The sequence below is a fragment of the Telmatherina bonti genome, assembly GCF_933228915.1.
Source record: "Telmatherina bonti genome assembly, chromosome: 14".
Classification (NCBI taxonomy): domain Eukaryota; kingdom Metazoa; phylum Chordata; class Actinopteri; order Atheriniformes; family Telmatherinidae; genus Telmatherina; species Telmatherina bonti.
In genome coordinates this window covers 12098430-12126328 of record NC_136612.1, presented here as the reverse complement: position 1 = coordinate 12126328, position 27899 = coordinate 12098430, and the positions used below count along the sequence as shown (strand labels likewise).

Genomic DNA, 27899 nt, shown 5'->3' with positions numbered 1-27899 from the left:
TTTGTGTCTAGTTTCTTCTTTTAGTTTGTAGTTTTCCTGGTTCATTTATGTCTAGTTTCCTGTTTTAGTTTGTAGTTTTCCTGGTTCCTTTATGTCTAGTTTCCTGTTTTAGTTTGTAGTTTTCCTGGTTCCTTTATGTCTAGTTTCCTGTTTTAGTTTGTAGTTTTCCTATTTCCTTTATGTCTAGTTTTTTGTTTTAGTTTGTAGTTTTCCTATTTCCTTTATGTCTAGTTTCCTGTTTTAGTTTGTAGTTTTCCTGCTTCCTTTATGTCTAGTTTCCTGTTTTAGTTTGTAGTTTTCCTGGTTCCTTCATGTCTAGTTTCCTGTTTTAGTTTGTAGTTTTCCTGGTTCCTTTATGTCTATTTTCCTGTTTTAGTTTGTAGTTTTCCTGGTTCCTTTATGTCTAGTTTCCTGTTTTAGTTTGTAGTTTTCCTGGTTCCTTTATGTCTAGTTTCCTGTTTTAGTTTGTAGTTTTCCTATTTCCTTTATGTCTAGTTTCCTGTTTTAGTTTGTAGTTTTCCTATTTCCTTTATGTCTAGTTTCCTGTTTTAGTTTGTAGTTTTCCTGCTTCCTTTATGTCTAGTTTCCTGTTTTAGTTTGTAGTTTTCCTGGTTCCTTTATGTCTATTTTCCTGTTTTAGTTTGTAGTTTTCCTATTTCCTTTGTGTCTAGTTTCCTCTTTTAGTCTGTAGTTTTTCTAGTTCCTTCATGTCTAGTTTCCTGTTTTAGTTTGTAGTTTTCCTGGTTCCTTTATGTCTATTTTCCTGTTTTAGTTTGTAGTTTTCCTAGTTCCTTTGTGTCTGGTTTCTTCTTTTAGTTTGTATTTTTCCTGGTTCCTTTATGTCTAGTTTCCTGTTTTAGTTTGTAGTTTTCCTGGTTCCTTTGTGTCTAGTTTCTTCTTTTAGTTTGTAGTTTTCCTATTTCCTTTATGTCTAGTTTCCTGTTTTAGTTTGTAGTTTTCCTGGTTCCTTCATGTCTAGTTTCCTGTTTTAGTTTGTAGTTTTCCTGGTTCCTTTATGTCTATTTTCCTGTTTTAGTTTGTAGTTTTCCTATTTCCTTTGTGTCTAGTTTCCTCTTTTAGTCTGTAGTTTTTCTAGTTCCTTCATGTCTAGTTTCCTGTTTTAGTTTGTAGTCTTCCTGGTTCCTTTATGTCTATTTTCCTGTTTTAGTTTGTAGTTTTCCTGGTTCCTTTATGTCTAGTTTCCTGTTTTAGTTTATAGTTTTCCTGGTCCCTTTATGTCTAGTTTCCTGTTTTAGTTTGTAGTTTTCCTGGTTCCTTTATGTCTAGTTTCCTGTTTCAGTTTGTAGTTTTCCTGGTTCCTTTATGTCTAGTTTCCTGTTTTAGTTTGTAGTTTTCCTGGTTCCTTTATGTCTAGTTTCCTGTTTTAGTTTGTAGTTTTCCTATTTCCTTTATGTCTAGTTTTTTGTTTTAGTTTGTAGTTTTCCTATTTCCTTTATGTCTAGTTTCCTGTTTTAGTTTGTAGTTTTCCTGGTTCCTTTATGTCTAGTTTCCTGTTTTAGTTTGTAGTTTTCCTATTTCCTTTATGTCTAGTTTTTTGTTTTAGTTTGTAGTTTTCCTATTTCCTTTATGTCTAGTTTCCTGTTTTAGTTTGTAGTTTTCCTGGTTCCTTTATGTCTAGTTTCCTGTTTTAGTTTGTAGTTTTCCTGGTTCCTTTATGTCTAGTTTCCTGTTTTAGTTTGTAGTTTTCCTATTTCCTTTATGTCTAGTTTTTTGTTTTAGTTTGTAGTTTTCCTATTTCCTTTATGTCTAGTTTTTTGTTTTAGTTTGTAGTTTTCCTATTTCCTTTATGTCTAGTTTTTAGTTTTGCGTTCCTGTTCATTAGCTCACCTGGTCTCATTAGTTAAATCATTCCACCTTTGTCTTTTTATGTTTGTGTGTGTATATATATATATATACTACTTGGTTTCTGTGTTACTGGGTCATTGTGTTAACTTAACCTTAGTTCCCTGTGTTACTTTTTAGTGTTAATTCCTTGTGTGCGTTCTGCCCTCCATTTTGTTTTGAAAATAAAAACCTCTTAGTTCTGCAAGCCTGGCTCTGCTCTCCTGCTTTTGGGTCCACACCACCTTCACCACCTCGCCATTATGACACACTTAGCCGGATGTCAAACTTAAGTTTTGACTTGGGAATTTCTGGATCATAACATTTGCCTCAGAAGCTGTAACTTAGAGCTAGCCGTGAGGTGACAGCGGTGTAAACTATGTTCCACCTGGAATTGGGAAAATGAAGTGGAGAAATTTATAGTTTATGCTAACTTTATAAGCTAGCTGTTGTTAGCAATACAAGCTAAATACAAGGCTTTATATTGTGTCACTGATACACCACAATGCAAACAAAATATGCTAATAGATGGTTTATTATTTCAGCTAGCAACACTTTTTATGTGTAAGGCAGCCATGCTTAAGTTGAGGTTGGGTCTGTAATTTTTGCCACTGGAGGATTCAAATACCATTAGATCATGCACTATTTGACCAAATTAAGCTCAGCTCGGGTTACTGTAAGTTAGCACAAGCTCACATGTTTAAAATGCTGAAGATGGTTCTAAATGTGTGAAAAATTCAGTTTTTAATTGTGAATACTACATTACTGAAATTAATCACAAGGCTTAGCTGCCAACTCATGATATTACTAGATATTATTAGCAACAGGTTAAGTACGTGGCAACATTAAAACTGTGCAAAAAGTAAGGAAATTTCAGTTTGGTTGTGTATTTTTCCCCTTTAATAATACCAGTTGTTAATGTGTTGTACATCGTTGGAGAGCTCACTTATTCACTTTTACAACAAGGTATAACTTTTAAGGATTGTGCTCATGTGGATGAGCAAAACAGACACCACACCTCAGAGGTGACCCACAGTTAAAACAAACATTTTGTGATATGTATCACATTTAAATAAGAGGGACAAATACTTGACCAAACAGAAATGTTATTTATTTTTTGGGCTAAGTTTAGCTCATTAGCACTAGAATAAATATTGAAGTGAGCTTTTAAAAAAATTTTCCCCCTAAACTATTACTGTAATGCTGAAATTAGGATAAAGGCTCTTAATAGAATTTGTTATATATGTTACACCATGTTGTATGCTGGGAGAGGAGCATCATCTCATAAGACAGGGATTTATTGGGGCCCAGTGATGCCACCACTAGGCTAAATTAAATGGATAGTTTTTGGATTAATTGTAAAACACGGACAAATTTGTGAAAGAATCAACAACAGACCAAAAACCTGAACAAATATAAAGATGGGTTTAACTATTGAAACGTCATTTTAAGAATATTTTTTTACATGCAATGGACAGATTGGTTATAAAGGTTACACTCAGATATTATTTAAAAGGATAATTTTATACTTAGAAATATTAGACCTATAGAACAGTGTAGAAATATTTCCTAAAGTAAAAATTTATGGTCTAAAGACACAAAAGACAGCTTGAGAGCAAGCAAGAATAAAGAAAAATGTAATTTTCCAATTCTCTGTGGCTTAATTCTATATTAGGTATATTAAAACAATCCTTAAAAGCACAAATATAATTATTTATGGCAAAATTATTCATTACCTTTTACTAAAAATACTGGTGACCTTACAGATTTACTAAATATTTGATCATTCACATCACCAAAAACTCTTACTATCAAAACAGTGTTCATGCTATGTTATAAACTCATGCTTTATAGCACAAGCTGAACATGTCAGTGGCATAATTTCAGCAAATCACGTTTCAACACACGCCAGAATCATCGCTGCTTGGCCTGAAGGTGGAAAAAGTGACACTGATTGAATCTTAATACCCGAGCGGTGACATCACTCCCCCTGATGAGCAGGCCGCGTCCTGATTGGACGGCGGCGTCGGCCAATCAGAGCGCACACACATGGAAAGAGTTTATAAAGATTCAGAAAAGTGTCGGAAAGTTGTCCGAAAGCCTCCGCAGCTGCTCACTCCGCCACTCAGATTCATTATATAAGTTTTAGATATAAAGAGGAAATAAGACAGTGAAGGAGTTTCTTGGGGACTTTTTTCTTCCTGCGCGCGCCCGCCGCCCCCCCCTGCCTCGGACAGAGAGCTTGCAACCTGCCTCTCCGTTTCTTCAAGGCTCCTCTGTAAATAAACAAAAACACCAGGATGAACACACATTTCAGGAGCGGCCCTGCCTTTGGACTTTCCGCTGAAGTTAAAAGTAAGGTACGTTTGCATCCTTCATCTTGTGAAGAGGCTGTTTCCAGGCTCCAGCTGAAGCACTGATTCCTCAGGTGGGGGTCAGGGGTCCACCAGAGGTCAGGTCATAAACACCTCCTCCATGGCTGCAGCCTTTATTCTGGGAACTTGGGTTATTCTGCTCATATGGTTGCTGTTATGATATATTGAAGCCGTTGGCAAGAACTGGCCCAAGTAAGAGATATTGCAGGATGAAGGGATTACTGGAGCTGTGCTCCCTCATCAGACAGCTGCAGAGGAAACTCCTAAAGCTGCATGCATTATCATCTGAACTGCTTAGAAAGAGATGTGAGGAAATCTCCCTGCAGGTGGTGTAATTCTTTTAAAGGCAGCTCAGGTGACGCGCTCCCGCCTTCTGGTCACAGATCACACAGTGAAGGAGGTGATTGTTTTGGAGCTGGAAGTGGGTCTTGGAGGCCAACTGATCTGTGCGATTATCCGGGGTCAGGGCTTTTTAGTCTTGCAAGTCCAGCACAAGGACTGGGTTGTGCTGGAGCATGCTCCAGCCATTTTTTCATAAATAAATATATATATATATATATATATATATATATATATATATATATATATATATATATATATATATATATATATACATGTATGTATATATATATATATATATATATATATATATATATATATACATGTTTGTATATATATATATATATATATATATATATATATATATATATACATGTATATATATATATATATATATATATATATATATATATATATATATATATATATATATATATATATACATGTATGTATATATATATATATATATATATATATATATATATATATATATATATATATATATACATGTATGTATATATATATATATATATATATACATGTATGTATATATATATATATATATATATATATATATATATATATATATATATATATATACATGTATGTATATTCTGGAAAAGATTCAACAAGCAGGCAGAAATGGATCATTATTGGAGATGCGTAGAACCATCCATCAGATTGTACTCATTACAAGTGTTTAGTCATATTCAGCAAACGTGTATCTGTACTGTATGTCAACGCATGGAGCTGTCATCATGCTGAGGTAGCTGTGTGTTATTCAAACACATTTTCTGTGTGTTTGTGCATCACCTCTTTTGTGACTGGATGAGTCAGCGCTGCTGACAGTCTGCGTTTAGGATGAAAAAGGTCAGCTTGTGACTTTTCCAGCATGCAGATCATCATCTTCGTCATCATCATCATTGTCCTGGAGGGATGTGACCTCTCCTTTGAATAGTTCGATCTCTCAGCAGTGCTTTAATTTCACTCCACTGCTCTCTGTGAAGCTCACATTCCTTTCATTACTGCCATTCAGCAGTCAGCAGGCTCCTCGCAGCCTGTTATTTTGCTGTAATCTCCAAGCCAATCAGAAAGAGTGAGTGGAAGTTGGGGAGCTGAATAGAATGGAAATTATTATTTTTATTATTAGAGTTGATAGGCTTTGTGGGCAATGCTGGGACGGGGCATTCCAGCGGGGTGACATCAGGGAAGAGCAGGGATGCAGCACAGAGGACCGCCAGGTACCTCAGCATCATCTGATGGCCTTTTAAGGAGTGACCGGGATCTGGTCTGGAACTTGAGAAAGTGTCCGTACTCTAAACAGTTTACATCCGAGTCAAGAATGACAAAACACTGTCCTGACAGAACACAGGTGGACAGGAGGCAGAGGAAAAAAACGAAGCTAATGGTTTTTACAAAGCAGGAGGGGACATGGAAAAGATGGAGGCATTTCTTTATATATGTGCAGACTTTCTAAAAAACTGATTAAAAATAACAAGACTTATACTCCTGTTCTCTTAAACTTGTCATTATATAATGCTGTATAAGAATCTTTCTAACAAATTTATTTTTGCAATCATTTAAATGTTCACTGTGTTCACTCAGCTCTGTGAATGGTACTTGCCTTATAGGTGTCCATGATTTTGTGCATCCTGATTCATGTTTTTGTTCTACAAAGGTTTTAGCCAGCTGTTTAAGCTTATGTTTATTTAAAATGAGTTTTTCTTTGATATCAGTCCCATTTTTATAGATAAGTCGTTTACAACAGTCTGACATAATGAGCACGACTAAGCAGTGGTGTAAAATTTGGCTGACTTTAAACGCCTGAACATGATGGGTGGGCTAATACAGACAATAGTGGTTTTATGTTTTAAAACAAATTGACATTCATGGTGTAAAATGTAAATGATGCTTTAAAAAAATTTTTTTAATTTGAAATAAAGAAACTCCGGCATTATATGGCTAATTTTAAACCACCTTTAAGCTAACAAAGCTTTGCAACTTTGTGCAGTAAAGCAACAAATGATCTGGAAACTTACTGAAATTTGACATGCTGCATTAATATAAATATTTCTGAATATTGCTGAAAATTGGCTAAATGATTCAATCTTTTCCATTTTTTTAGTCCTATAAATTAAAATAAAATAAAATAAAATACAGCCCAGTAGCAGAGGCTATGGTTAATTTAGAAAACACTTTTTCTTGCTTAAATATTAAAGTATCATCAAGTATTATTTGTGCATTGTAATAAAGGATTGAGAATTAAATAAAAACAAATAGATGAATAAAAGTAAGAAGAACAGATTAAATAATCCCGTTCGCTTCTAGCCACAACATTCTGTAACAGTCCTATAGCTGAAGAAGCCTCTGACTGAAGCCCCTTTTCTGGATTTTATATTGTGTTACGGATGTGCAGTGTTGTTCGTTACATAACATTTTGATCAAACAAGCAATTTGTTTTATCTATACTTGAATCTTTGAGTCTTTTGTGGCTGAATTTTATTATTATGGTTATGTTATGCTTTTAAATTGTGTTTTGATTTGTTTTGTTTTACTTTAAAGAAGATTTTTCAGACAATGTACAATAATTGAGTAAAATATCTATTTTAAAAAAGTACTTCTGTAGTACTTTAAATATTATGGGCATTCTGTTCAATCCTTTTAAACTTTCTAAAATATTTTTAAAGAGTTATGGGGTAGCCGTGAGAAGTATCATAACTCAGCTGTATTGAGTTGGTTTATTACTACAGCCTTAGTAGTTTTTACTTTGAGCAACTTTAGTCACCTGATGAACTAACTGATCAATTAATTTAGTCCAAATATTAGCTTTTATTGTTTTAAATGGTTCTCCAGCACCAGTTTGAGCCAAAGTTACCACATTTTAGCAGATTATTTTTGTTCTTGTTTGACTAAAAGTTATTTATGGTAACTTTTAATTGAAGTTTGACACCAAACATTGACAATATGTCCACCAGTCAGATCTCAGATGCTTTTTTTAAAGACTTTTTTTCCACTTCACCTGACAAGATGTTTGTTTATTTGAGCTTTATTTTATAAAATGATATGAAAATAATTTTAAAAAAAAAAAACCTTCTAAATGAATACCAGAGGGGAATTTCAATGTGAAGAAATGTCGTCCATTGGCCAGGAAACAGCAGGTTTTGAATTTGCTCCTGAGCTCTACGATAAGAAACAACACACCGAATTAAAACTCTTACTGAAGCCTGCTTGAATAGTCCTCTCACTGTAAAAGGGCAGATTCTGGAAAACCCACAGGGAGAGGGGAAGAAGAGAGAGAGTAATATGAGCTCGGCCAATGGGAGAGGGAGAGCAAGACATTTGGAGGGAAAGGGAGGAGAGTTTCAGAAAGCTTCTCCCAAGTTTGGTGTGATGGACTGGAAGCCACACTATCCCCGCTGCTTTGAAACGCTTGTTTGTGTTGGCTGCTGACCCCAGGCTGAGACGACTTATCTGCAGAACATTCAGGAGAAGAGGATGAGGACGTGCAGAAGTGTGTGCATGTGTGCGTGCAGAGAGGTGGGGGTGCAGCCTTAAACCCCATGCTAGAATTCAAAGTATTAGAGCAGTGTGTTTGTGCCAGTAAGGAAATACATGGAAAGGAGGAAGAAGGAGGCCGGTGTGGTTCTGCATGCAGGAATGTCCACAGGCGTTTTTCATTTTCAGTTTTTGTCCTGTTCTGTTTATACACCTCATCTCAAAGTACTTTTATTACACTGTAAGACTCTCAGTTATGCTTTGCCATCCTTTATGAGAAAGAAATGGATAATAGCAGAGTTATTTCAGTACCTGAAGCCTGAAAATAGGACGTGAAAAACTGCTGTATGAAAGTAAAGCAGATGCTTGTGTTTATGTAAGATTTAAGACATTTACTGTCTCTTCTGTTTTTTGCTTTCTGCAGTTAAAATGATGCACTTTGGATGTGGGTTAGTAGTTCCCTGGAAAGCACTGTACTGTTTGGCAGCAGTAACAAAGCAAAAAAGAGATAGTTTTCATCTGCAAAACTAAAGATCGGCATTAAGGTTTGCTGTAAAATACAGCCTGGAAGCAAACTCGCAAATTTGGGTTGCTGCATTTTTGCCACTTACAGTGGGTGATTAGGTTCTGTTAGTATCAACACGTGTCACATGTAATTAGCTGGAGATGAAAAATAGAAAAGGAGGTAAACTATTAAAAATGAACAAATTAAGCCAAACAGCAGTCATGAATTTATCCCATTGCACATTTTGAAGAGCATGGTGCATGCAACTAAATAGCACAAAGGCAAAATATGGTCTGAAAGCAACCCTCTGTTGCATTTTGAGCTGCTACATCCTCATATGAGAGCAAAATATTGTAAAAGAAACTTTGATATTGTCTAATAGGGGCAGTTGTAATAAATAAATGAAACATTAACTCTGACTTTAATTTAAATCAAATAAAAAATTTGTAGATGCAATACTACCTTAGTATGTTTAAGACCAAATTTAGCTACTTTTCGGTTTCTGGTAGCCTTTGTATATATGTCTGTTTATCATGTTCAAGATATTATGTCACTTTTTCTCAGAGTGACTATCCCACATGTAGGTTACAGTACTGCATATACACTGCCTGGCCAAAATAAAGTTGCCACCTGGATCTAATTTAACAAATACACAGTATAAAAATATAAAATACAATAAATAGTGCATCTCACAAAAATGAAAAAAAAAAAAAAACCACACAAAGTGTTGTGTTTCTATTTTTGTTCAGTGTAGCTACGAGCATCCTTCTAGATAATTACTGTATGGGATGATTATCTTGAACAGCTATGTTTCTATTAGAAAATCACCAATCGGTGAGGCTAACGTGAGAAAAAGGCTTTAAGTTGCTTGGGTGCATAAAGTTTGGACTGTGAAGCAATGGACAAAGGCCATTTGGTTTGATAAGTTCAGATTCACCCTGTTCCAGAGTGAGAGAAGTATCAGAGTATAAGAGGAGAGGCAGATGATGTGACGCAGCCATCGTTGCTGGTTCCTACTGTACAAGCTTGTGGGGCCAGTCTGTGATCTGGGGTTACTGCAGCTGGTTTAGTAACATTCAGTGTCCAAAGAATAAGGTCAGCTGACTATGTGCGTACACTGAATAAACAGGTTGTTCTAGCCTCCCTGATGGCATGAGTATATTCTCAGAAAGAGTGGTTCAGGGAGCATGAGACATCATTTTCACACATGGATTGGCCACTGCAGAGTCCAGGCCTGAATCCTATTGAGAATCTGTGCTAGAGAAAACTTTGCGGATTGGTTAGACTCTCCCATCATCCATACAATATCTTAGTAAAAAACAAATGCAACCCTGAATCAAAATAAATGATTTGGAATTGGACAGACTTATTGAAGCCCTGCCATGGCGAATGCTCAAAGCTAAAGCTGGTCCAGTGAAATAGAGTGTGCAACATTTTTTGGGTGGGTGGCAACTTCTTTTGGCTAGGCATTTTGTACATTACTTGTATGTTAAAAATTTGCCTAAGCTAATGATAATTTATGCTTCCAGCATAGCAGCAGCTTTTAAGTGCATTCAAATGGATCACACGTGAACTTTCACTTTTTGTTAGGCTTCTTTTTATTCACAGTTTCGTTTATTTTTTTTTTATTTTTTGCCAAGAAAAACAAGAAAATAAAAGAGAAAACTTTTGGGGAATTTAGCCACATGTAAATAAGGAGAAAGAAAGTAGCAATCAGATCAGTAAAGTCATGTTAAAATGATGTCACATTATATAATTCCAAAGATTTTTTTTCACGTTACTTTCAATATAACTGACAACGCAGATTTAAAAGCAGTATGTCTGATTTGCATCAAACAGTAGGAGATAAAGAAACTATTTTCAGCTAAGCATGTGTTGATTTTTTTCATGAACAAAAATAATCGGAAGTCTTCAAGTTGTGTTTTAACTTCATTTCCAGGCAGAATATGTATTACAAAAGATTTCACCACACAAATTAGCTTCTCAGTTTAGATACATACAGTTATGTGTAAACACTTACAGTCAAGGTTTTTAAAGTAGCTAGCTAAGGCTACAAATGGAGCTGGGTTAGCTTAGCCTCATAGCTAACACATGAGCTAGCTACCAGAGTTAGCTACTATGCTACTATTATGCAATCATGAATTAGCTAAGTCCCTTAACTAACATATATAAACAAGCTATATTTGTTGGCTATATTTAATTCACACAGCCAACATTTATGAATTAACTAGGTTTCCTAGCTAACAAAGTTGGCTACCTGAGTTAGCAACACGCTGTTTTGTGGTTAACATTAAACTAATTTATTAAGTGGCTAAATGGTTTAGCTATATGACAATTTTGAAATGCTATTAGATAGTCCATTTGTCCAAATTATGGCGATTAAATAACTTCTGAGTAAATGTTGCTGAAGGAAACTGTTTTTTACTTCAATGGTCTGAAATATTCAGATTTGAAATGAGGAACTGCTGTCAATTAATAACTTCTTCCTGTTACCTTTCATGGTTGTACATACGGAAACTAATAATTATTTTAAATGCCAATACTTTAATTGTAGCTGGGTTTTTTTGTTTTTTTTTTATGTCCTCAGTTGGCTGGCAAGTATGACCCACAGAAGGAGGAAGAACTGAGGCTGTGGATTGAGGATGTGACCGGCAAAAGAATGGGGGACAATTTCATGGAGGCTCTGAAGGATGGAGTTCTGTTGTGCGAGTAAGTGGATAGACAGTGGTTCATACAACATAAATCTTTTCAATAATAATCAGAAATCCACTCAAAATCTCATTCTTTGTCATTTTTAGACTTATTAATGTTCTCCAGCCAGGTTCTGTGAGGAAGATCAATCGCTCCAGTCAAAACTGGCACCAGGTAACATGGCAGCTCTAATGGCGCATGAAATGCATTAGCATTGACAACGGGAGACTCTTAAAGAAAAGCTACAATGGCTTTTTCTCTGGTTATACTCGCACATAAGTGATGTAGCAGTGAGCCGATAGGTGATAAACTAGTCAAAATCACATCATGATTCCTCTGTCACATAAAGGCTCAGTGAAGCAAGGGGTTGAAGTGTCTGTCCATTTCTGTTGGTTTCATTTAGCCTTTTGGAGTTCAAAATTAAGCGCTGGTGCTTTTATAGTTTACATTTTTACCAATGTTTACATTTATTTTTGGGATGTGTTTTCTTTATGTCCAAACAATCATGGTGTCTGGACCGCTTTCTGAAATAAGGAGCTAAAAAAAGGACTATAAAAGGAACTCTTTGAGCTACAATAGACTGCTGTTTGTGCAGAGTAGACATGAATAAAGACGACTGACTATTACAACTTTTACAAAGCTTGTGTGGTTAAAAAAAAAAAAAGGATCTGTGTACGCCTCTTCTTAACTAATTCCACTTTACATCTTGCCTGCTGTCTTCCTCAGCTGGAAAACATAGGGAATTTTGTCCGTGCCATCACGGAGTATGGCCTGAAGCCACACGACATCTTTGAGGCCAACGATCTGTTTGAGAACGTCAACCACACTCAGGTCCAGTGCACACTCATCGCTCTGGCTGGAATGGTGAGGGCTGCTTAACACACACATTGTTTATTTACTGTTGTTTAACAGTCATGGAAAAAAGAAAGCATCCTCTTTCACTGTTTAGGTTTTAGGTATCAAATCCTTGAAACTTATAATGTAGTTTTCCTGAGGTCATGGGGTCAAATAATTTAGTGGTTAACTCATAAACTCAAAGGAACAACAACATGTGACATTAATATGTGTACAAAAACTATGTTAACTCAGTGGTTCAACACATTTTTTAATCAATAAGTTGAAATAAAAGCTTTTCTATGATGATGTCAGTCTTTCACATTTTTAAGGAGGAAGTTTGGTCCATTCATCTTTAGAATTCAGGTCAGATTGGAGTCTGGAATTTGGCTGCATCGTATCAACAGCTTCATTTTTCTCACCATTCTGTTGTCGATCTGCTGCTGTGTTTGGGATAATTACTCAGTTTCATGACCCACTTTCAGCAAACAGATGGCTTCACATTTGACTCTAGAAGTCTATAGTATTCATAGAGTTCATGGTCCACTCAAGGATACAAGGGGCCCCAGTCCCATGGCTTCAAAACAAGTCCAAATCATTAGCCCTCCACCACCATGCTTCATAGATGGTACAAGGTGTCTGTGCCATCTATGAATAAAAATGGACTGCACAATAAAATGAAATAGCTCTAAATTTGGTATGGCTGTGTAAAGGACATTGTTCCAGAAGGTATGTGGTCTGTTTAGATGCAGCTTTGTAAATCGAAGCTTTGCTGTCATGTTCTTTGTAGAGAGAAAAGACTTTCCTCTGAAATCTTCCCAACAAGTTAGACTTGTTTAGTCTTTTTCTACTGCCATGAGCATTAAACTTTAACTTATTAAATAAGTCTTGTAGGATCATAGATGTAGCTCTTAGGTTGTTTGCTGCATCTCTGAGCATTACACAGTCTTGCGTTTGGGGAGAACTTACCAGGATGTCCACTCCTGAGAAGATTGACAGCTGTCTTGAGTGTTTTCCACTTGTGAATAATCCCCCACACTGTACAACAATGGACTCCAAATTGTCTGGAATTTACCTTACAATCCTTTCTAGATCAATGAGCAGTATCCATTTCCTCTTCAGCATCAGATTACCATCCAGGTTTGATGAATGAATGAAGTTTGTTTGATTAGCAGCACATGGCTGTCTTTTAAATACTCAGAAACAGCAAGGGTGCACTTAACCTTTCACACACTGCCTCTGGTTTTTGCCCTGTGATACGAATGTACCTTTTTTGATAATATTGTGTTGCATGGATTGGAATAACAATATTGTAGCCTCATAATAAAAACAGTGGGTTTGAATAATTCATCCAGTTACCAGCCTTTGTCCTTTGTGTCTGCCCCTCCCCCACTCAGGCCAAGTCCAAAGGTTTCCGCTCTAAGTACGATTTGGGAGTGAAGTATGCTGAGAAACAGCAGCGACGCTTTGCGCCTGAGAAGCTCAAGGAGGGACGGAACATCATAGGTTTGCAGGTTCGAGAACTTTCCATTTCTCAGTTTGTGGCTTTACTTTAACATGAAGCTGCAGATTGAATGTGCCAAAAGATGCTTCCCAGTTGAACGTTTTCCAGTTCCTCAAATGTCAAGTCTTTGTTTAGATGAATTTATTCTCAAATGTAAGCTAAGCAACAATATGCTAGCTTAATCTTCTAGATAATATTAATCTTATAAACAAGATTAAGACAGTTAATCTGTTATCATTGATGTCATTGTAGATAATTAACTTGTAGAGATGCAACAACATGAAAACTGTTTGTGGTTTAGCTTCTGTTTTTTTCTGTCTGTAGATGGGCACCAACAAGCTTGCCAGCCAAAAGGGCATGACCTCTTATGGGACGCGTCGGCATCTGTATGATGCAAGGATGGGCATGGATAAACCAGAGGACCAGTCCACTATCAGCTTACAGATGGGCACCAACAAAGGAGCCAGCCAGGTGGGGACGTGTTCTTGTTTTTATCCTCCTCTTTTCACAGTGGGATTAAATGCAGTTTCCAGGTGGAGCTGGTACTTTATTGCACTGAAACATGATTTCCAAAGAAGCGAGGACAAAATGGAAATTTTTAAAATACAAATGAAATCCAATTATTTGCAAATGAATTGCAACATTTATTTGAAACTGGCGTAAAAGAAACCTTGCTTAAATGCTGAAATTAAATCCATTTAACCATTTATGTATGGTTAAAAATGGTAACGGATGGATGGATGGATGGATGGATAGATGGATGCTTATGGAACTTGTTCCTGCCCTCTTGTCCTTGTCAGAACTCATGCAGCTGAGTTCTGAAGTAACAGTAGGATAAAAACACTTCTTTTGGGAAGACCAGAGAGCACGGCAGTCCGGTAATCTAACTGACTAGAAATAAAAACACGCATCAGCATCTTGGTGCTGCCAGAAAGAGGAAGGGATGAACTCTGGTGATGTTTTTAAGATGATAAAATCCCGTCTTTGTGACATTTCTAATATAGGAAAAAAATAAAGGAAACCCAGATTTCTCACACACTTTTTGCTGTTTTGTCTTCAGGACTGCCGCTTAAAACTTCAGTTTTGTCCCAGTTAAGCTGTAGGAAGTTCTCTGCCACCCATGACTTTATATCTAAAAATCTTTAAAAAGTCATCAACTGGATAAAGCTCACCAGGAGACATGACAACGTATCATCAGCATAGCTGTAAAAGTCAATATCACCCCCCACCCCCAAGAGATAGCAAGTAAAAGCTCAAAAAGAAAAAGAATTGGCCGATAATTGAACGCTGGGGAACCCCACAGTTGGCCAAATGGATTCATGAGGAGCATGTATTGAAACTCATCAAACCTGTTGACATGTGAGGTACACATAAAACAATTTTATAACATTACCCACCAGACTTCTCAGTCTGTCTAATGAAATCTGGCGATTTACTGTATCAAATGCAGATAGTGCTCATGTGGCTGATATCTTGCTGATGAACATTTCAGTGTGTTGGAGCAACATCTAAACCTCCAAACCAGCTGCTAGTTGTGGAGGAATAGCTGGCTAGTAACAATACACGCATATTAATAGAGCTAAATGCGTTCTGGTGATAGAAAACCATGATGTCGGGGTGTGAATGAAAGGACGTCGGGTTAACACCCTGCTGTCTCTCCCCCAGGCTGGTATGACCGCTCCAGGAACTCGGAGGCACATCTTTGACAAGAATCTGAAGCTGGAGAATTGTGACACCACCACCATCTCCCTTCAGATGGGCACCAACAAAGTGGCGTCCCAGCAGGGCATGACCACCTACGGTCTGCCTCGCCAGGTCTACGACAACAAATACTGCACCAACCCCATTGAGACCTACTATGACAACGGGAGCGAGGTGGAGTTCGACGGCTACAACCAGTACTCTGATTAAACTACGGACAGCTTCGGCCCTTTTTGCTTTAACTCCAACACAGCTGTCTGTACGACGGGAAAACCTTTCAGACTGTTATTTAACTCTGACTGACGTCACCGTTGTCTTCATTCCCCGTCTTCTCTTAACATGTTTTTACTCTTAGGAATTTATTGTTTGCTTTGCCATGAGCAAAAGAAAAGAAAACTAGTGTTTACACTGACGTTAAGTTCAAAAATGTCATGCTGTGACCAACTTCTGTCGCCCTGCTTCATGTTATTACAGCTAGAAAATACCTACACAATGCTGAGGAGTTGATTGTATTGACTTTTACCATTTCTATTTTTCTTGCCTCTTTTTATCATTTTAACTCAAGATTTTTAGCTCTTTGTTCCACTAACCTCACATCCTCGTCCTTCCAAAGCAATTTGAACGCTGAAGCTGAATCTGAAAGTTATTCCAGAAGAAACACAAGACCGTGTTGGTGCTATTGAACTTTGGCCCAGTTGGAACAGATCCCAGCGCTTCAGGCTGGTTCTTCCCTTTGGGATGACATGGGAGCTGCGGGTCCGTGGACAGATCGGGATGCAGGAGGACTGTGTGGACACTGCTTTGCATAATGAGCACCTGCACTGATGCATAGCTATTAATGAGCTTGTAATTCGTTTTACACGGCCAATATACGTGTTTTGTTTGCTGCATTTCTGATTATTTTTTTAGGGGGAAAAGAACCGCTTCTCTAATTGAACAATTGTAAGTGTAGTGGTGGCCAGGTTTGAATTTTAGCCAACTTATTAACCAGTGGGGTTTTTTTGTATTACGTGTGAGTCGTTTTGCTCCATCACTGTGGGAGCAGCTTCTTCTTGCCTGATGCTTTAAGGAACTTTGGCTATTTTTGCTTTATTTGCACTTTACCTGGTTTCACTTTGTGTGCAGAAAACAGTAGTTTAAAGTAACTAAGTATATTTACTCAAATACTATCTTTGAGATACTTGGACATTTGATGTAACTTCTGTTGTACTAAACTTGGAGATGTGGCGGCACATTTACGCAATGCTAGAAAACGCACCCAGATAATAAACTGAGGTGCTTCACATGCTCCAAAGTTGAACAAATTTTTTCATCTTTTTGCAAAAATACTCAAACCTACTTTGACATTAATATTGTAACAGTAAAAATAAAGTAGCTGTTGATCACTTTTTTCTTTTGTCTGAAAAGTAAATGCATCCAAGTTAGTGGAGAAAAAGCAGCTCGATAAGATGTTTAATCTTGCAGGCGCTTGTTGCTTTACTTTAATGCTTTATTTTTCCCTTCTTTCCTTTTACAAAGTCTGTTTAAATAGTTTTAAGACGAAACGTGTGCAAGGAATTCAGCTATAGTTACATTTACGACCACAGAAAAGGTTAAAAGTGGAATAATTCCTTTCTTAACAGTCCTGTGTACCTGAGTCAATACTCTTGACAGCTTATTTAACTGTACACACAAACAAAGTGAATAATAATTATTCATTTTTAAATTAGTGAAAAAGAAAGGATAAATAAAAACTATACAATTGCAGGTGTAACCTTTTAAAAGCAGGGTAAGGTAATGACATTTGGGCGTCTATACGTGTGGATTGTGCCACAGTGGATTACTGCTACTTTCCCTTAGAACATTTTTTTATGGTTACAGATGTTTAGACATGTAGACATAGACAACAGGAAACCTTGAAATGGTGTTGCAAAAAAATGTCCCAAGTATCTACTTTATCCATTACAACCAATAAGAAGTGGGCATATGGCCGCAGATCCAGCTGCTTGCAGATGTCCACTAATCTGAATCATGCCAAACAAACATGTCACTAAAATAAATATTATACTGTTCACCCACCGAATGTCACGAATGTAACAATCTAAGGTTAGAGATACAGCTCTTACGGGATGCATCACTTTTATAGTCTGAATGTCTTTCTGCAACAGCATGTTCAGGCCTGTAAAAGTGCACCTCCTAGTGTCGGTTTATGGTATGTCAATGCACCAAATATTACTTTCTTTTAACAATGTGTTACTTTATCAAAATGACCTTGCCCCCTATTAACAAGAAAAGTGATGCTGAGTAAATGTAAATTAACATTTCACCCAAATGTTTTTTCTTATTGCTTCCTCTTTATGCCTTTTTTTCACTAAACATGACATTTGTGCAATAAAACCACATCAAAAGAGCAATTATGCTTTTTTTTTTTTTCCTTCATTTTAATCACTGTCAGAACTATGGGGTACACAAATGTAAAATATACAACAGTAGTGTGCTAAAACACAACATGATTTTAATTTTCTTTAAGTATTTTGCCCACCCCCTCAAAAAAAAAAAAGAAAATAATTGAGAAGAAACCTACAAAAGGTTTTTAGTGTGTTAGTAAGAGGACTGAATACAACATTAAAACTACACACTTCAACTGCAACATTGCAATATTAGACTCTTATATTCACTGTTCATAATTCTATGTATTGAAAACAAAGTAGATTATTAGATTTTTTTTTTTTTTTTTACAAATCAGACAAAGGAATGATCAGGGAATGTGATCCTTTGGCCCAAACATGGGACAAAAATACAGATCTTGAAGTGGCATATGTAGACGTCTCCATGACGCGCTGTAACGCAGCCAGACCACTGGGAATATCTCCTTTAACAGGCAACATTTCAGCTGAACTAAATCTAACATTGTGACACTAAAAAGGATGAGAAATCTGGCTACATGGTGCTAACCTTACAGGAACTAAAAAACAAAGTGAGCCTACAGATACGGATACGTTGTGTCAGGAATGCGGCACTACTGATTGGCTGCTTCGCATGCGTCGATCCAATCACTGTAAACGTCCACCGGCTCAGACAGATCTGTGCAGGAAACATTAAGGAACACCACTTTTGCATTGCTCTCTTTAGTAGTTCAGTCACTTTAAATGCCATTAGGACACGTGCAGTCATGTTAAAAATTAAGAAAATCTTTTTACACTTGAAGGTTTTATACATCCACACGTGATAAATAATCTGATCCTTAGAAAAAAAATCTGAAATAAATTTTAAAAATGAAGCAAAAACAACCTCCGAACAACAAATGGCATTTTGCACCGGTTGTGTCCGAATGTCCCCCCCATTCCCCACATAAAGGCTCTATACAGGGCTCACGGCATTTTCTGTCAATGTCCAGAGATAACAAAGTGGTGCGCTCAACGCATCTTGAAAAGTAGTGTGCATCGATGGTCACTAGAAGGGTCAATGTAGACCCCGTATCATTGCAGGCAGGAGCTCAAAGTGACTCAAACATAAAAAATGTTGATAAAAAACTAAAGATCATCCATTTTATATCCTTATTTGTTGAATAAATATGCAACAAAGAAATAACAAAATACAATATCAGAAAATAAAATTTTTCCCCCACACAAGCTTGGATTTGATTTGGAACAACGTGTGATGGTTGCCATGGTGACAGCCGGTAGTCATGTGATCTGCGATGAGGAGAAAGTAGCCAGTTTCATGTCCGAATGGCCAACAGAATGAGTGCACTAAATAGTGTGATATATGGGCACGATGTAGTTTATGTAGTCAGCGCAGGGGTTAGGGAATAGTGTGGACATTCACACACTATTTCCACACACTACACACACTCTGTGCCACAAATCAAGTCAAATCAAACTTGATTTATGAAAAAAAATAAATAAATTTCATGCAAAAACATTTATTCATATACACACAGACACATAACATGCATTCCCCCACCCCACCCCCCCTTCTGTCTATTTAACTTATTATCCTTATAGAAATAAACATCCGTTTTGATTATGCTGTGAAGAAACGATATTGTGTGATCCATTCATACCATGAGCCAGTCCACTCAAGTCCACAGAGGCCTCCACCACTGTAAACCAGCCAGATCATGGCCAGTAGTGTTCCCAAACCACAGCCGTACGGCTGCGCTGCAGGACCCCTAGTCATCCAGACAGGGTGATCCCCATGGCAACGACCCTTCATCCAAAGCAGTCATAGCCCCGGCAATTACAAAACCTCTCTTGAGCAGACATTTTATCGGTTTACTGGTCTGCAACATTCAGGTGTGTTCACCAAGCCAAGGAGGAAAGACATCTGCAACCATCGTAGAGAAGCAACTCTTATTGACCCGCAATCTGGGAAGGATTATACATTTCCAAACATTATTAAATCAAACTTTCTACAGCAAGAAAGATTATTTCCTGATGAAAAACATGCAAGTCAGCTGTCATCATGTCAGGCGTTAAACCCCCTATAAACAAACTGGAAACCAAAACAGCAAGCCAATCATCTGAGACTCTACAGGCCTTAAATTGTTTAAGGGTAAATTAATGAGAAATGTGTGAAAAGGACGAGTCTGTCACTCACTTCTTCTGTACGAATACTCTGTTTTCAAGTATCTGATAAGGACAGAAAAAGATTTTTTCCCCCAGGGGAATGACGTAAACTTCTACATAACTCCTCATAACCCTCCATTATAACATGTTGCTTTCCTGAAGTGAAGCAAGAGGGTTGCAACGTGTTCATGTCTGCATCAGCTAATCTGTGATCAACCGCTTGGTCTTTTGAAGACCACATTTTAGTAGGTTACACCTAGCTTGACTCACTCGCTCCTCCTCGGCCCAGATTAGTGCACATGAAACCGATTAAGTCGGGTAAAGCCCTGCTTTCTTCTCTTAGCCTGGATTACTGAATTCGGCCTTTATGAAACAGCCTTCTGCTAAACCATAGAACTGAAAGAGGATCTACTTTCTTCTTCACATGACTTGAGAACACACATCTCACAAAATGACAGTACATGGTGTATTTCATGCGTATAGAAAAATAAAAATACTAATCAGATCTGATCGTCACATACATGTTAGGCATCATCTGCATCTGGTTAAAAGGATACAGGTTATAGGAGTCTGAAACTCCTCCAAGCAGACGCTGCAGGATATAATCCCAGTGTTGCGACTCCTTTCCCTGGAAAACAGCAACTTTACAGTCATACTGCTCACAATGCATGCGATTTAAAAGCGATTAAGTTACTCACATTTTGACGTCGCAGGATTTCTCATGATTACAGAAAGGGCAGGTGAACTGGGTGTCCAGGTTACCTGTCATTTTCTTTTTGGGGGGTGGCTTTCTCTTTGACTTTCTACGTGCCATTGTAACTCTGCAAAATAAATATATCATCATAAAACTACATTCCAAACAACAGTGTTTCTGTGAGACTATTGATGGCTTTTTTTTTTTAAACTAAATCCGATTAACTTAATCCATTATACTCAAAAGAGAGATTTTTACTTTTGCATTATGCATAAAAAACACAATTAAATAAACCATCTCCTGGTTTGTGGTCAGATAATACAAAATAAAACACATGTAAATATTTATTTTACATTTCATCTCTCCTCTGGAAGATTATCAATGCAACACGTAGTACATAAAAAAACTCAATTCAATTAAATTAAGACCGTAAATTTTGTCCAAAGCTCAAATTTTCTCCACAGAGCTTCAACTTTTCAGACAAGTAGAGAAACAACGCTAGCAGCTGTTAGCATGTGCACAACGCCTGCCTGGTTAATAAACACATTGGATTTTTTTCGCGTTTCTCCGCGCAAAGCCGTTGTTTTCTGTAAATTTATTTCCACTATGTTGTATTTTATCATCTTAACAGCAGTATTACGTTTATCTTACCAACAGAGGTTGCTTTGCAGCGGAGGATGCTCTGGATGGCCTCGGTTTACGTTTACAACTTCATCCGGATGCAGCGTCTCACAGGTTGCCTCTTATTGGTTAGTTGAGAATTTGAGGGAGTTCTGATTGGTTCAAAAGGATCCAATAGCGAATCTTGTTGTCTAACTCCCGCCTCCACAGAAATGCTGTAAAATTATATGATAATAAGAAAAAGGCAATAGCTCTGTGAGGATGTGATAACTTAGATTTTAATTTATATTCTTCATTATAAGTCTTAGAATAAAGAATACAGGTAAACTAGTAATATGGGGGTACAGAGGGACCATAAGCTTTATGTCTAAAACATAAGAAAATGAATAAGAAAATCCTCATTTATTATAGTCATTATTTTCTGTCATTAACAGATTGTAATCATGTCACAATTAATTGGGTGTAACAAAAATGCACTGGGTACAGGGTGGTGATGGGGATCTTTAATTAGAATCTCATGCACACTGACCAACTGAGACATTAGTTTTAATGATTAAATGACTGCCTTTTGCATGTTTTGTAATCTGTAAAGCTTCAGACTGACAAAAACATCTTTCACAGCATATCCATAACCAAAAATGCAACTTTATTCAATAGATTCAAGTCCAAAGAAATTATTCATGAGTTTCATAACTAATTTTTGCTTTGTTTTTGGACTCTTCAATCAGCTGCTTAATCTGTAATAAGTAAGGGTGTCAGGGTTGGATTAAAAAAAAAAAAAGGGCTTCTGAACACTAGTTTTTCCAAACAAAAATGTAACAATGACTCACCACTTTGTGTCAAACTCAGTCATAAAATTATCTAGAAGTTACAAGAAATTATTTTTCAGTGCCAAAAATCTGGTCTCCTTCTTGCTTTTTCTTAGTTGTATGTTTTCTGTGTTGTTTTTGTTTTTTATTGTGAGGCATTTTGTGATTTTTTTTTTGCTTCTGTCTTGAAAGGTTTTATAATTTCTTTACTTACTTACTTTCTAAGCTCACAGTGTACAATGCTGTGAAAAGACTGAAGGAATTTAAAGAAGTCTCAGTGAGCCAGTGTCAAGAACAGAAAAAGGTGGTTATATGTGACCTTTGAACCCTCAGTCATCCCTCTATAAGAAACCATCATTTCACCGTGTAATTATATATCAACTTTCTAAATGAGTTCCCTGGCACAAGCTCATTTCAGATTCAGATGTTCTGTCTGGTTAGATCTGAAGGTGCCTTTGGTGCAGAGGCTGTACATGTGCTGTGGATTTTTTTTTTATATTTGCTGCCATAATGGTGAAAATAGGATGGCCTGTAGTGATTTAATCAGATTTCAGTGTCACAGAGTATGTTTGCTTGACTGTCTTGCTTCCAAGATTTAACAGTTATTATTGTTGTTGTTGTTGTTGTTATTGCTATTATAATTAAAAATGTGATGAGCATCATGAAAATGAGAATCAGACCAGAACAACAAGACTGCTGAACAGCTGAAACCTTGTGTGTGAATGAACACATACTCCTCTGACAAATTTCAACTATATGGCAAGTTCCTAAATGTTTGATCCAAAGGAAGTCTGATGCAATGCCATAGTAAACATGACTTGATTCATAGTTTTTAATTTGTTTATTTTCTACAAACAGTGAGGTTGATGAGTGGAGACGCACAAAAAAACACTTCTTTGGGCTTCTTGGGATCATAAGACTGAAAGCAACAAACAGATTGAACCACAGAAAAGTATGAAACCTACATAGCAGCTGCTGCTGCTTGTAATCTCCTCTTACATTAGCTCTATAAATGCTATTCTTACATTACAAAACATACTAGCTGCGAATAGAAACATGCAAAAGATCAAACTTGTGTAAAACATCAGCTGATGTCTATATTAACAGTATTATGACGGACTGAGGCAAAACTAATGTCATCATCACAATACAATGCTGTGATTGCTCTTAAATAGTGCATGCCTCATCTATGTAAGTTGCGCAAACTAAGAAGAAAGGTTGGTAGTGAATGCATCGTGAATAGACCAATTAAAATACATATAACAACAACATGTTGACTAACAAAGACTCCTATTGGTCTGACTCTTCTCGGGAGGCGGGGCATCTGGACGTAGACCAATGACGGCGGAAGTAGGCGCTGGGAGGCGCCCTTTGGACCTGGGATCAAAATATCGTTGATAATTTGTAGCTTTTCATTCTGAATATCGCTCTGAAAAAGGTAAGCACTATGCCTAAAGACATGTGCAATGTGTTGTGATTTTAATTATTTATGCTATGTCATAAACCAAGTGTTTATTAACCTTTATTAAGCTTGTGTAACCATCTCTCCGGTGAGTCTAAACCAGGGGTGTCCAAAGTCGGTCCTCGAGGGCCGCTGTCCTGCAGGTTTCCCATGTATTCCTGTTCCAACACATCTAGCTTCCACTAAATGGATCAAACAGCCAATGACGTGCACAACTGATTAAGCTCTACTACTAATTAATTTGAATCAGGTGTGTCTGAGCAGGGATACATAGAAAACCTGCAGGATTCTGGCCCTCGAGGACCGGAGCTGGACACCTCTGGTCTAAACGGTGGTTTGCATAACGAGCCAAACGCAGCTATGAGGTGTAACCACACAGGTTTTGTGCTTTTACTGTAATAGTTTCTCTTTAGAAAGCAGCGTTTATCGTGTTTATATGGATTGGGGTCGCAAATTAATTCAAGTGAATTTACCGCCTTTAACTTCCCCTTATCTAATTTCTGGGAGCTTATCAGGTCTGCTGCACACATTTATCTCTGCAGACCTGCTTTCTGCACACATGTCTGTTTGGGTTTCTGCTCATCAGAACTGTGTACGAGTCCTTTATTTGTTGGATTTATTGCTTCTAAGCAACCAGACTTTATTGAAATCCTTTAAACCAGTCATGAACAGTTGTTCTCTGAACTTTATGGGGATTTTGTCCAAATTTTTCCTGGTTCAGTCAGATGTACCTGCTTGGCAAAGCAGCCAGTTTTTTTTTATTTTATTTTATCTTCCAGCACTTTGTTACTAGCAGCCAGTCACAGAGATGGATCATTTCTGAGTCTTTAGTTGCATGTATTTAAAAAGAAAAACGTAAAATAAACCATAGTTTCTCCAAAAGAGGCATTGGCTGACATTTGACTCACTTGCTGTCAAATGTCACGTGACTTTCCACTTTCCTCTCAGTACATCATCACTTCACTATGGTGCAAGTTATTATAGTGCCATTCTTGCACCTTGTGCAGTCCTTGTATATATTTTAGAACGTTACTGCCTCAGTTTTTATTGTTTTGTTTTCTTTAAAATGCGTTTCGTTTAGTTCTTCTCTTATTTCTCGGTATTTTACTTTAAGTCACAATGCCCTCCTTTATGGTGCTCCGCTCAGCCTTTTAAATTGCCCCTCTAGGAGTAATAAAGTTTATTGAATTGAATTTCCTAGACTTGTGTGCAGTATTTCCTGAAATAAACGGGAGGAAACTGTGCAAGTGAAGGACAAAAGAACAAATGTTAGGTCTGAAAAACAAAAAAGCTGCAAGGCAAGTGATGCACCTAAACCTCCAGTTGATCCATCTGCTCATCAGAAATGTTCTTCATGTGGGAAAGTCCTTCTTAATGACGAGAAACAAGAATAAAAGGCTAAAGTGGGCCAAATGACACAAGAACTGGACTGTAAATCAGTGGCTATAGGTCTGATGAACTCAACCTGACAGAAACAGTGGGATCATACTGACAGGAAACGGAACAAAAGGCACATAACATCTAAAGATCTTTGGAAAGACCCCTGAAGATTTCAAGAAAGACTAGAAAAGCACTCGGAGAGCGCAAACCTCTCCGCCAGGCACAATGTTTAGAAATTCCTGGATGTAAACAGGGATCCGGATCACCACCAAAATTTAAGCAGTTCTTCGTTTTTCACATTTCCAACAACTCCTGAAAATTGAATTAAAATCCTTCCATAACTTTTCGAGTTATCTTGAACACAAACAGATAAACGCCGGTAAAAACACAACCTCCTTGCCGGAGGTAAAAATACGTCTAAACTTATCAGAGAGGGTTTAGTTAAAGCTGATTGTCAGATTCACTAGAACTGTACAGCCTTTGCGTTTGTTTTCTTTTACATTCGCCTGTTTCAGTAAGCTCATCCTCATTTTCCAGACCACATGAGGCAAAGCTCAAGACTTTTTTTTCATAGTGCTGTACTCTAACTTGCTCTCAAACTGTTAGAAAACTTCAGATGCTTCGGTTTCAGTAGCCTTTAGTAAGCACGTCGTTTTAACCCATGTAGTATAAATACACATCCATCATGTTGTATTTAGGGGACAAAATAGAGTTATCATTTCCATAAAGTCACATTGCCGTCTCCTTCGTGGATCCTAAACGAGAACATGTTCATGTAGACTGACTGTCTGCTCACCACATGCTTGTTTTCTTTGTTTCAAAGTGGGACCATGGCAACAGAGGGCGACCCAACAGGCTCGGTCAAAGTGCTGCACCTGCTGGTGCTCTCCTTCACCTGGGGTATGCAGGTCTGGGTCTCCTTCATTGGAGGTAAGAAAGGAACAAACGGAGCTGCGACGCACTGTGCACGGCTGTTTTAACCCTGTGTTTGGGTCTTGTACGCAGGCTTTGCATTGGTGAAACAGGTAACTCTGCACACCTTTGGTCTGGTCCAGAGTAAGCTCTTCCCTGTGTACTTCTACTGCCTGCTGGGGGGTAACCTTGTCAGCCTGGCTGTGTATGCTGTGTACCACCCCAGAGAGCTGCTGGAGTGGCATGAAAGTTTGCAGGTGAAATATAATGTCAAGCATTTGGAGAACGGGTTCATGTGGATCATTTCAGACATTTCAGCATCATTGTGTTGTTTGTCATCTTGCAGCTGCTTCTGTTCTTTGTGGCGCTGATCATGGCGGGTCTGAATGCCCAGTGGTTTGGCCCCGCAGCCACTGAGGTGATGTTCCAGATGAGGGCGGTGGAGGAGGAGCACGGCTTGGGGAACCAGATCGGCCTGAGCAGTCAGAGAGAGGCTTATGCCAAACTCAAAGAGCAGGACCCCAAGTACAGAGCCTACAAGAGCTCCTTTGGACGGTACCATGGGTTGTCCAACCTCTGCAACCTGATTGGGTTCCTCTGCACCACAACCAACTTGGTTTACACAGCTCTGAATTTATCCACCATTTAGCAGGTTAATACTCAAGCTTTAAGGTCTTCAGCTCTTCACCAGCTGAGGATTTAGAGACTCAGAAATACGGAATACAAATTGGAAGACAAGAATATAATCATGGGTGGTCAAAAATGTGAAATAGTTTATGAATGAGGTGGAAAATGTATAGATTTCGCCTCATTCGCTCAAGTGTGCCTCAGTGTTTGCAACCCTAGTAGCCTTTAAATGAGGAGATGCAGTTGTGTGAACAAAGAAATGATGGCGTCTCTCAGTTCTAGTGTTCTAGTTCTAGTTTAACACAAGGTGTTAAAATAAGATAAATAAAACTTCAGATTAATGGCTCCATGTGACATAATGCAGTCTGTCATTATTTATTTAACAGAAACTGAGCTAAAATGTCGAAGCAGTGTGTAATAAACTAACTACAGCCCTGATTAAGCAGCTTGTAGCACCAATAACTCAGGAGTAATCATTTTCTGTTATTGTTATCGGTCCGTTAAAACCCTTTTTGTTTTAAGTTCAGTATTTAAGTCTGACCTGATTCGCGGGTGGCAATAATTTCTTCTCTACACTCATTGCTGATGTCATTCCTCCAAGGCATTGCACACATAAAATGCTAAAACAGCTAATTTTACACAGGAGCTTAATGATCAGTTATTTCATTTACATTTGATTAGTAGCGTTTTGCTCTAAGCTGGAAGGGTGCACTTTGTTTTTCACACTCTTCTTTAGCACTTTTGCGATTGTAATATGCTTTGGTTTGTTGTTAATCTGAAGATATATGTTGCTAATATGAATATTAGTTTATGAAAATATTTTCCTGATGAATAAAGCTTTAGGTTTTATTGAGGATGTCTTTTCTCTTACTCACTTTCTTGGTTTTTTAGTAAGAAATGTCTTTAGTTTAATAATCTATGTTTGAATGTCATTCACTCACAGATGATGTATTTTTATACTTTTTCATGACGTAATGACTCATAATCCACCTGATGAAAGTTTTTCTTTTTAGTTTTTAATAGAAAACATCCTTGTCGTGGTGTGTCTGCAGTTTCCCTTCTTGTCCATCAGGGGGCGATATTTAGAAATTTGAAGTTCAAGCTTATTTAATTTCTACAACGTTGTTCCTCATGATATTGCAAAAAATCTATATGTTTTATTATCCTCATTGCTGTTGAATTAACACTGACTGAGATAATAAACAGTGCTGTTCTTCCTGGTTTTTCTCACTGCTATCTCAAGTGTTCCAGCACATGTTGTTATGTGAACTGTTGATGAATACAATTTAAATCTATCCGCACTAAAATGAAACACCTGTGTGATCAGAATGGGTTTGGAGAGACACTCTCCATTTAATCCCTTTTGTCTCACACTAATGAGAAGAGCTGGATCCGACTGACAGCGCCTGGATTCAGAACAAGCAGGTTTTAATGTGATTACTGCTGATGCACATCAGGGTTCAAGAGGAGCAGCCTTGAAGGCAGAGAACAGTGCTTTGCTGGCCCGGCTACAGGATCAGGGAGATGCTGTCCCCATTATAGTTATAGCAGCACTAAT

General features: G+C 37.5%; 3 protein-coding genes across 3 annotated transcripts; 2 read left to right on the top strand and 1 right to left on the bottom strand.

Moving 5' to 3' along the window:
• Positions 1-3954: 3954 nt before the first annotated feature.
• On the top strand, positions 3955-17611 carry cnn1b (calponin 1, basic, smooth muscle, b). The gene is made up of 7 exons (XM_079253485.1): positions 3955-4202; positions 11144-11265; positions 11355-11421; positions 11974-12111; positions 13479-13595; positions 13910-14056; positions 15251-17611. Exons 1-7 carry the CDS (start codon positions 4143-4145, stop codon positions 15494-15496), a joined length of 897 nt encoding a protein of 298 aa, XP_079109611.1. The 5' UTR covers positions 3955-4142; the 3' UTR covers positions 15497-17611.
• Positions 17612-17808: 197 nt separating this feature from the next.
• elof1 (elongation factor 1) lies at positions 17809-21250 on the bottom strand. The gene is made up of 4 exons (XM_079252285.1): positions 21182-21250; positions 20535-20657; positions 20394-20464; positions 17809-18349 (listed from the first exon to the last, which is right to left on the bottom strand). The coding sequence occupies exons 2-4, from the start codon at positions 20648-20650 to the stop codon at positions 18285-18287; spliced, it is 252 nt and encodes an 83-aa protein (XP_079108411.1). The 5' UTR covers positions 20651-20657; positions 21182-21250; the 3' UTR covers positions 17809-18284.
• Positions 21251-23303: 2053 nt separating this feature from the next.
• Positions 23304-27552, top strand: tmem205 (transmembrane protein 205). The gene is made up of 4 exons (XM_079252464.1): positions 23304-23398; positions 25626-25732; positions 25808-25971; positions 26061-27552. Exons 2-4 carry the CDS (start codon positions 25633-25635, stop codon positions 26361-26363), a joined length of 567 nt encoding a protein of 188 aa, XP_079108590.1. The 5' UTR covers positions 23304-23398; positions 25626-25632; the 3' UTR covers positions 26364-27552.
• Positions 27553-27899: the final 347 nt, after the last annotated feature.

Bases quoted from the DNA above. Each gene is read 5' to 3' on its own strand.
- cnn1b (XM_079253485.1), top strand. From the start codon at position 4,143: ATGAACACACATTTCAGGAGCGGCCCTGCCTTTGGACTTTCCGCTGAA. The intron at 4,203-11,143 runs GTACGTTTGCAT...TTATGTCCTCAG, and splicing joins CCGCTGAAGTTAAAAGTAAG to TTGGCTGGCAAGTATGACCC. The intron at 12,112-13,478 runs GTGAGGGCTGCT...TCCCCCACTCAG, and splicing joins TCATCGCTCTGGCTGGAATG to GCCAAGTCCAAAGGTTTCCG.
- tmem205 (XM_079252464.1), top strand. From the start codon at position 25,633: ATGGCAACAGAGGGCGACCCAACAGGCTCGGTCAAAGTGCTGCACCTG. The intron at 25,733-25,807 runs GTAAGAAAGGAA...TCTTGTACGCAG, and splicing joins CTGGGTCTCCTTCATTGGAG to GCTTTGCATTGGTGAAACAG. The intron at 25,972-26,060 runs GTGAAATATAAT...GTCATCTTGCAG, and splicing joins AGTGGCATGAAAGTTTGCAG to CTGCTTCTGTTCTTTGTGGC.
- elof1 (XM_079252285.1), bottom strand. From the start codon at position 20,650: ATGGCACGTAGAAAGTCAAAGAGAAAGCCACCCCCCAAAAAGAAAATG. The intron at 20,465-20,534 runs GTGAGTAACTTA...GCTGTTTTCCAG, and splicing joins AAATCCTGCGACGTCAAAAT to GGAAAGGAGTCGCAACACTG. The intron at 18,350-20,393 runs GTATCCTTTTAA...TTTCCTGCACAG, and splicing joins GTTTCAGACTCCTATAACCT to ATCTGTCTGAGCCGGTGGAC.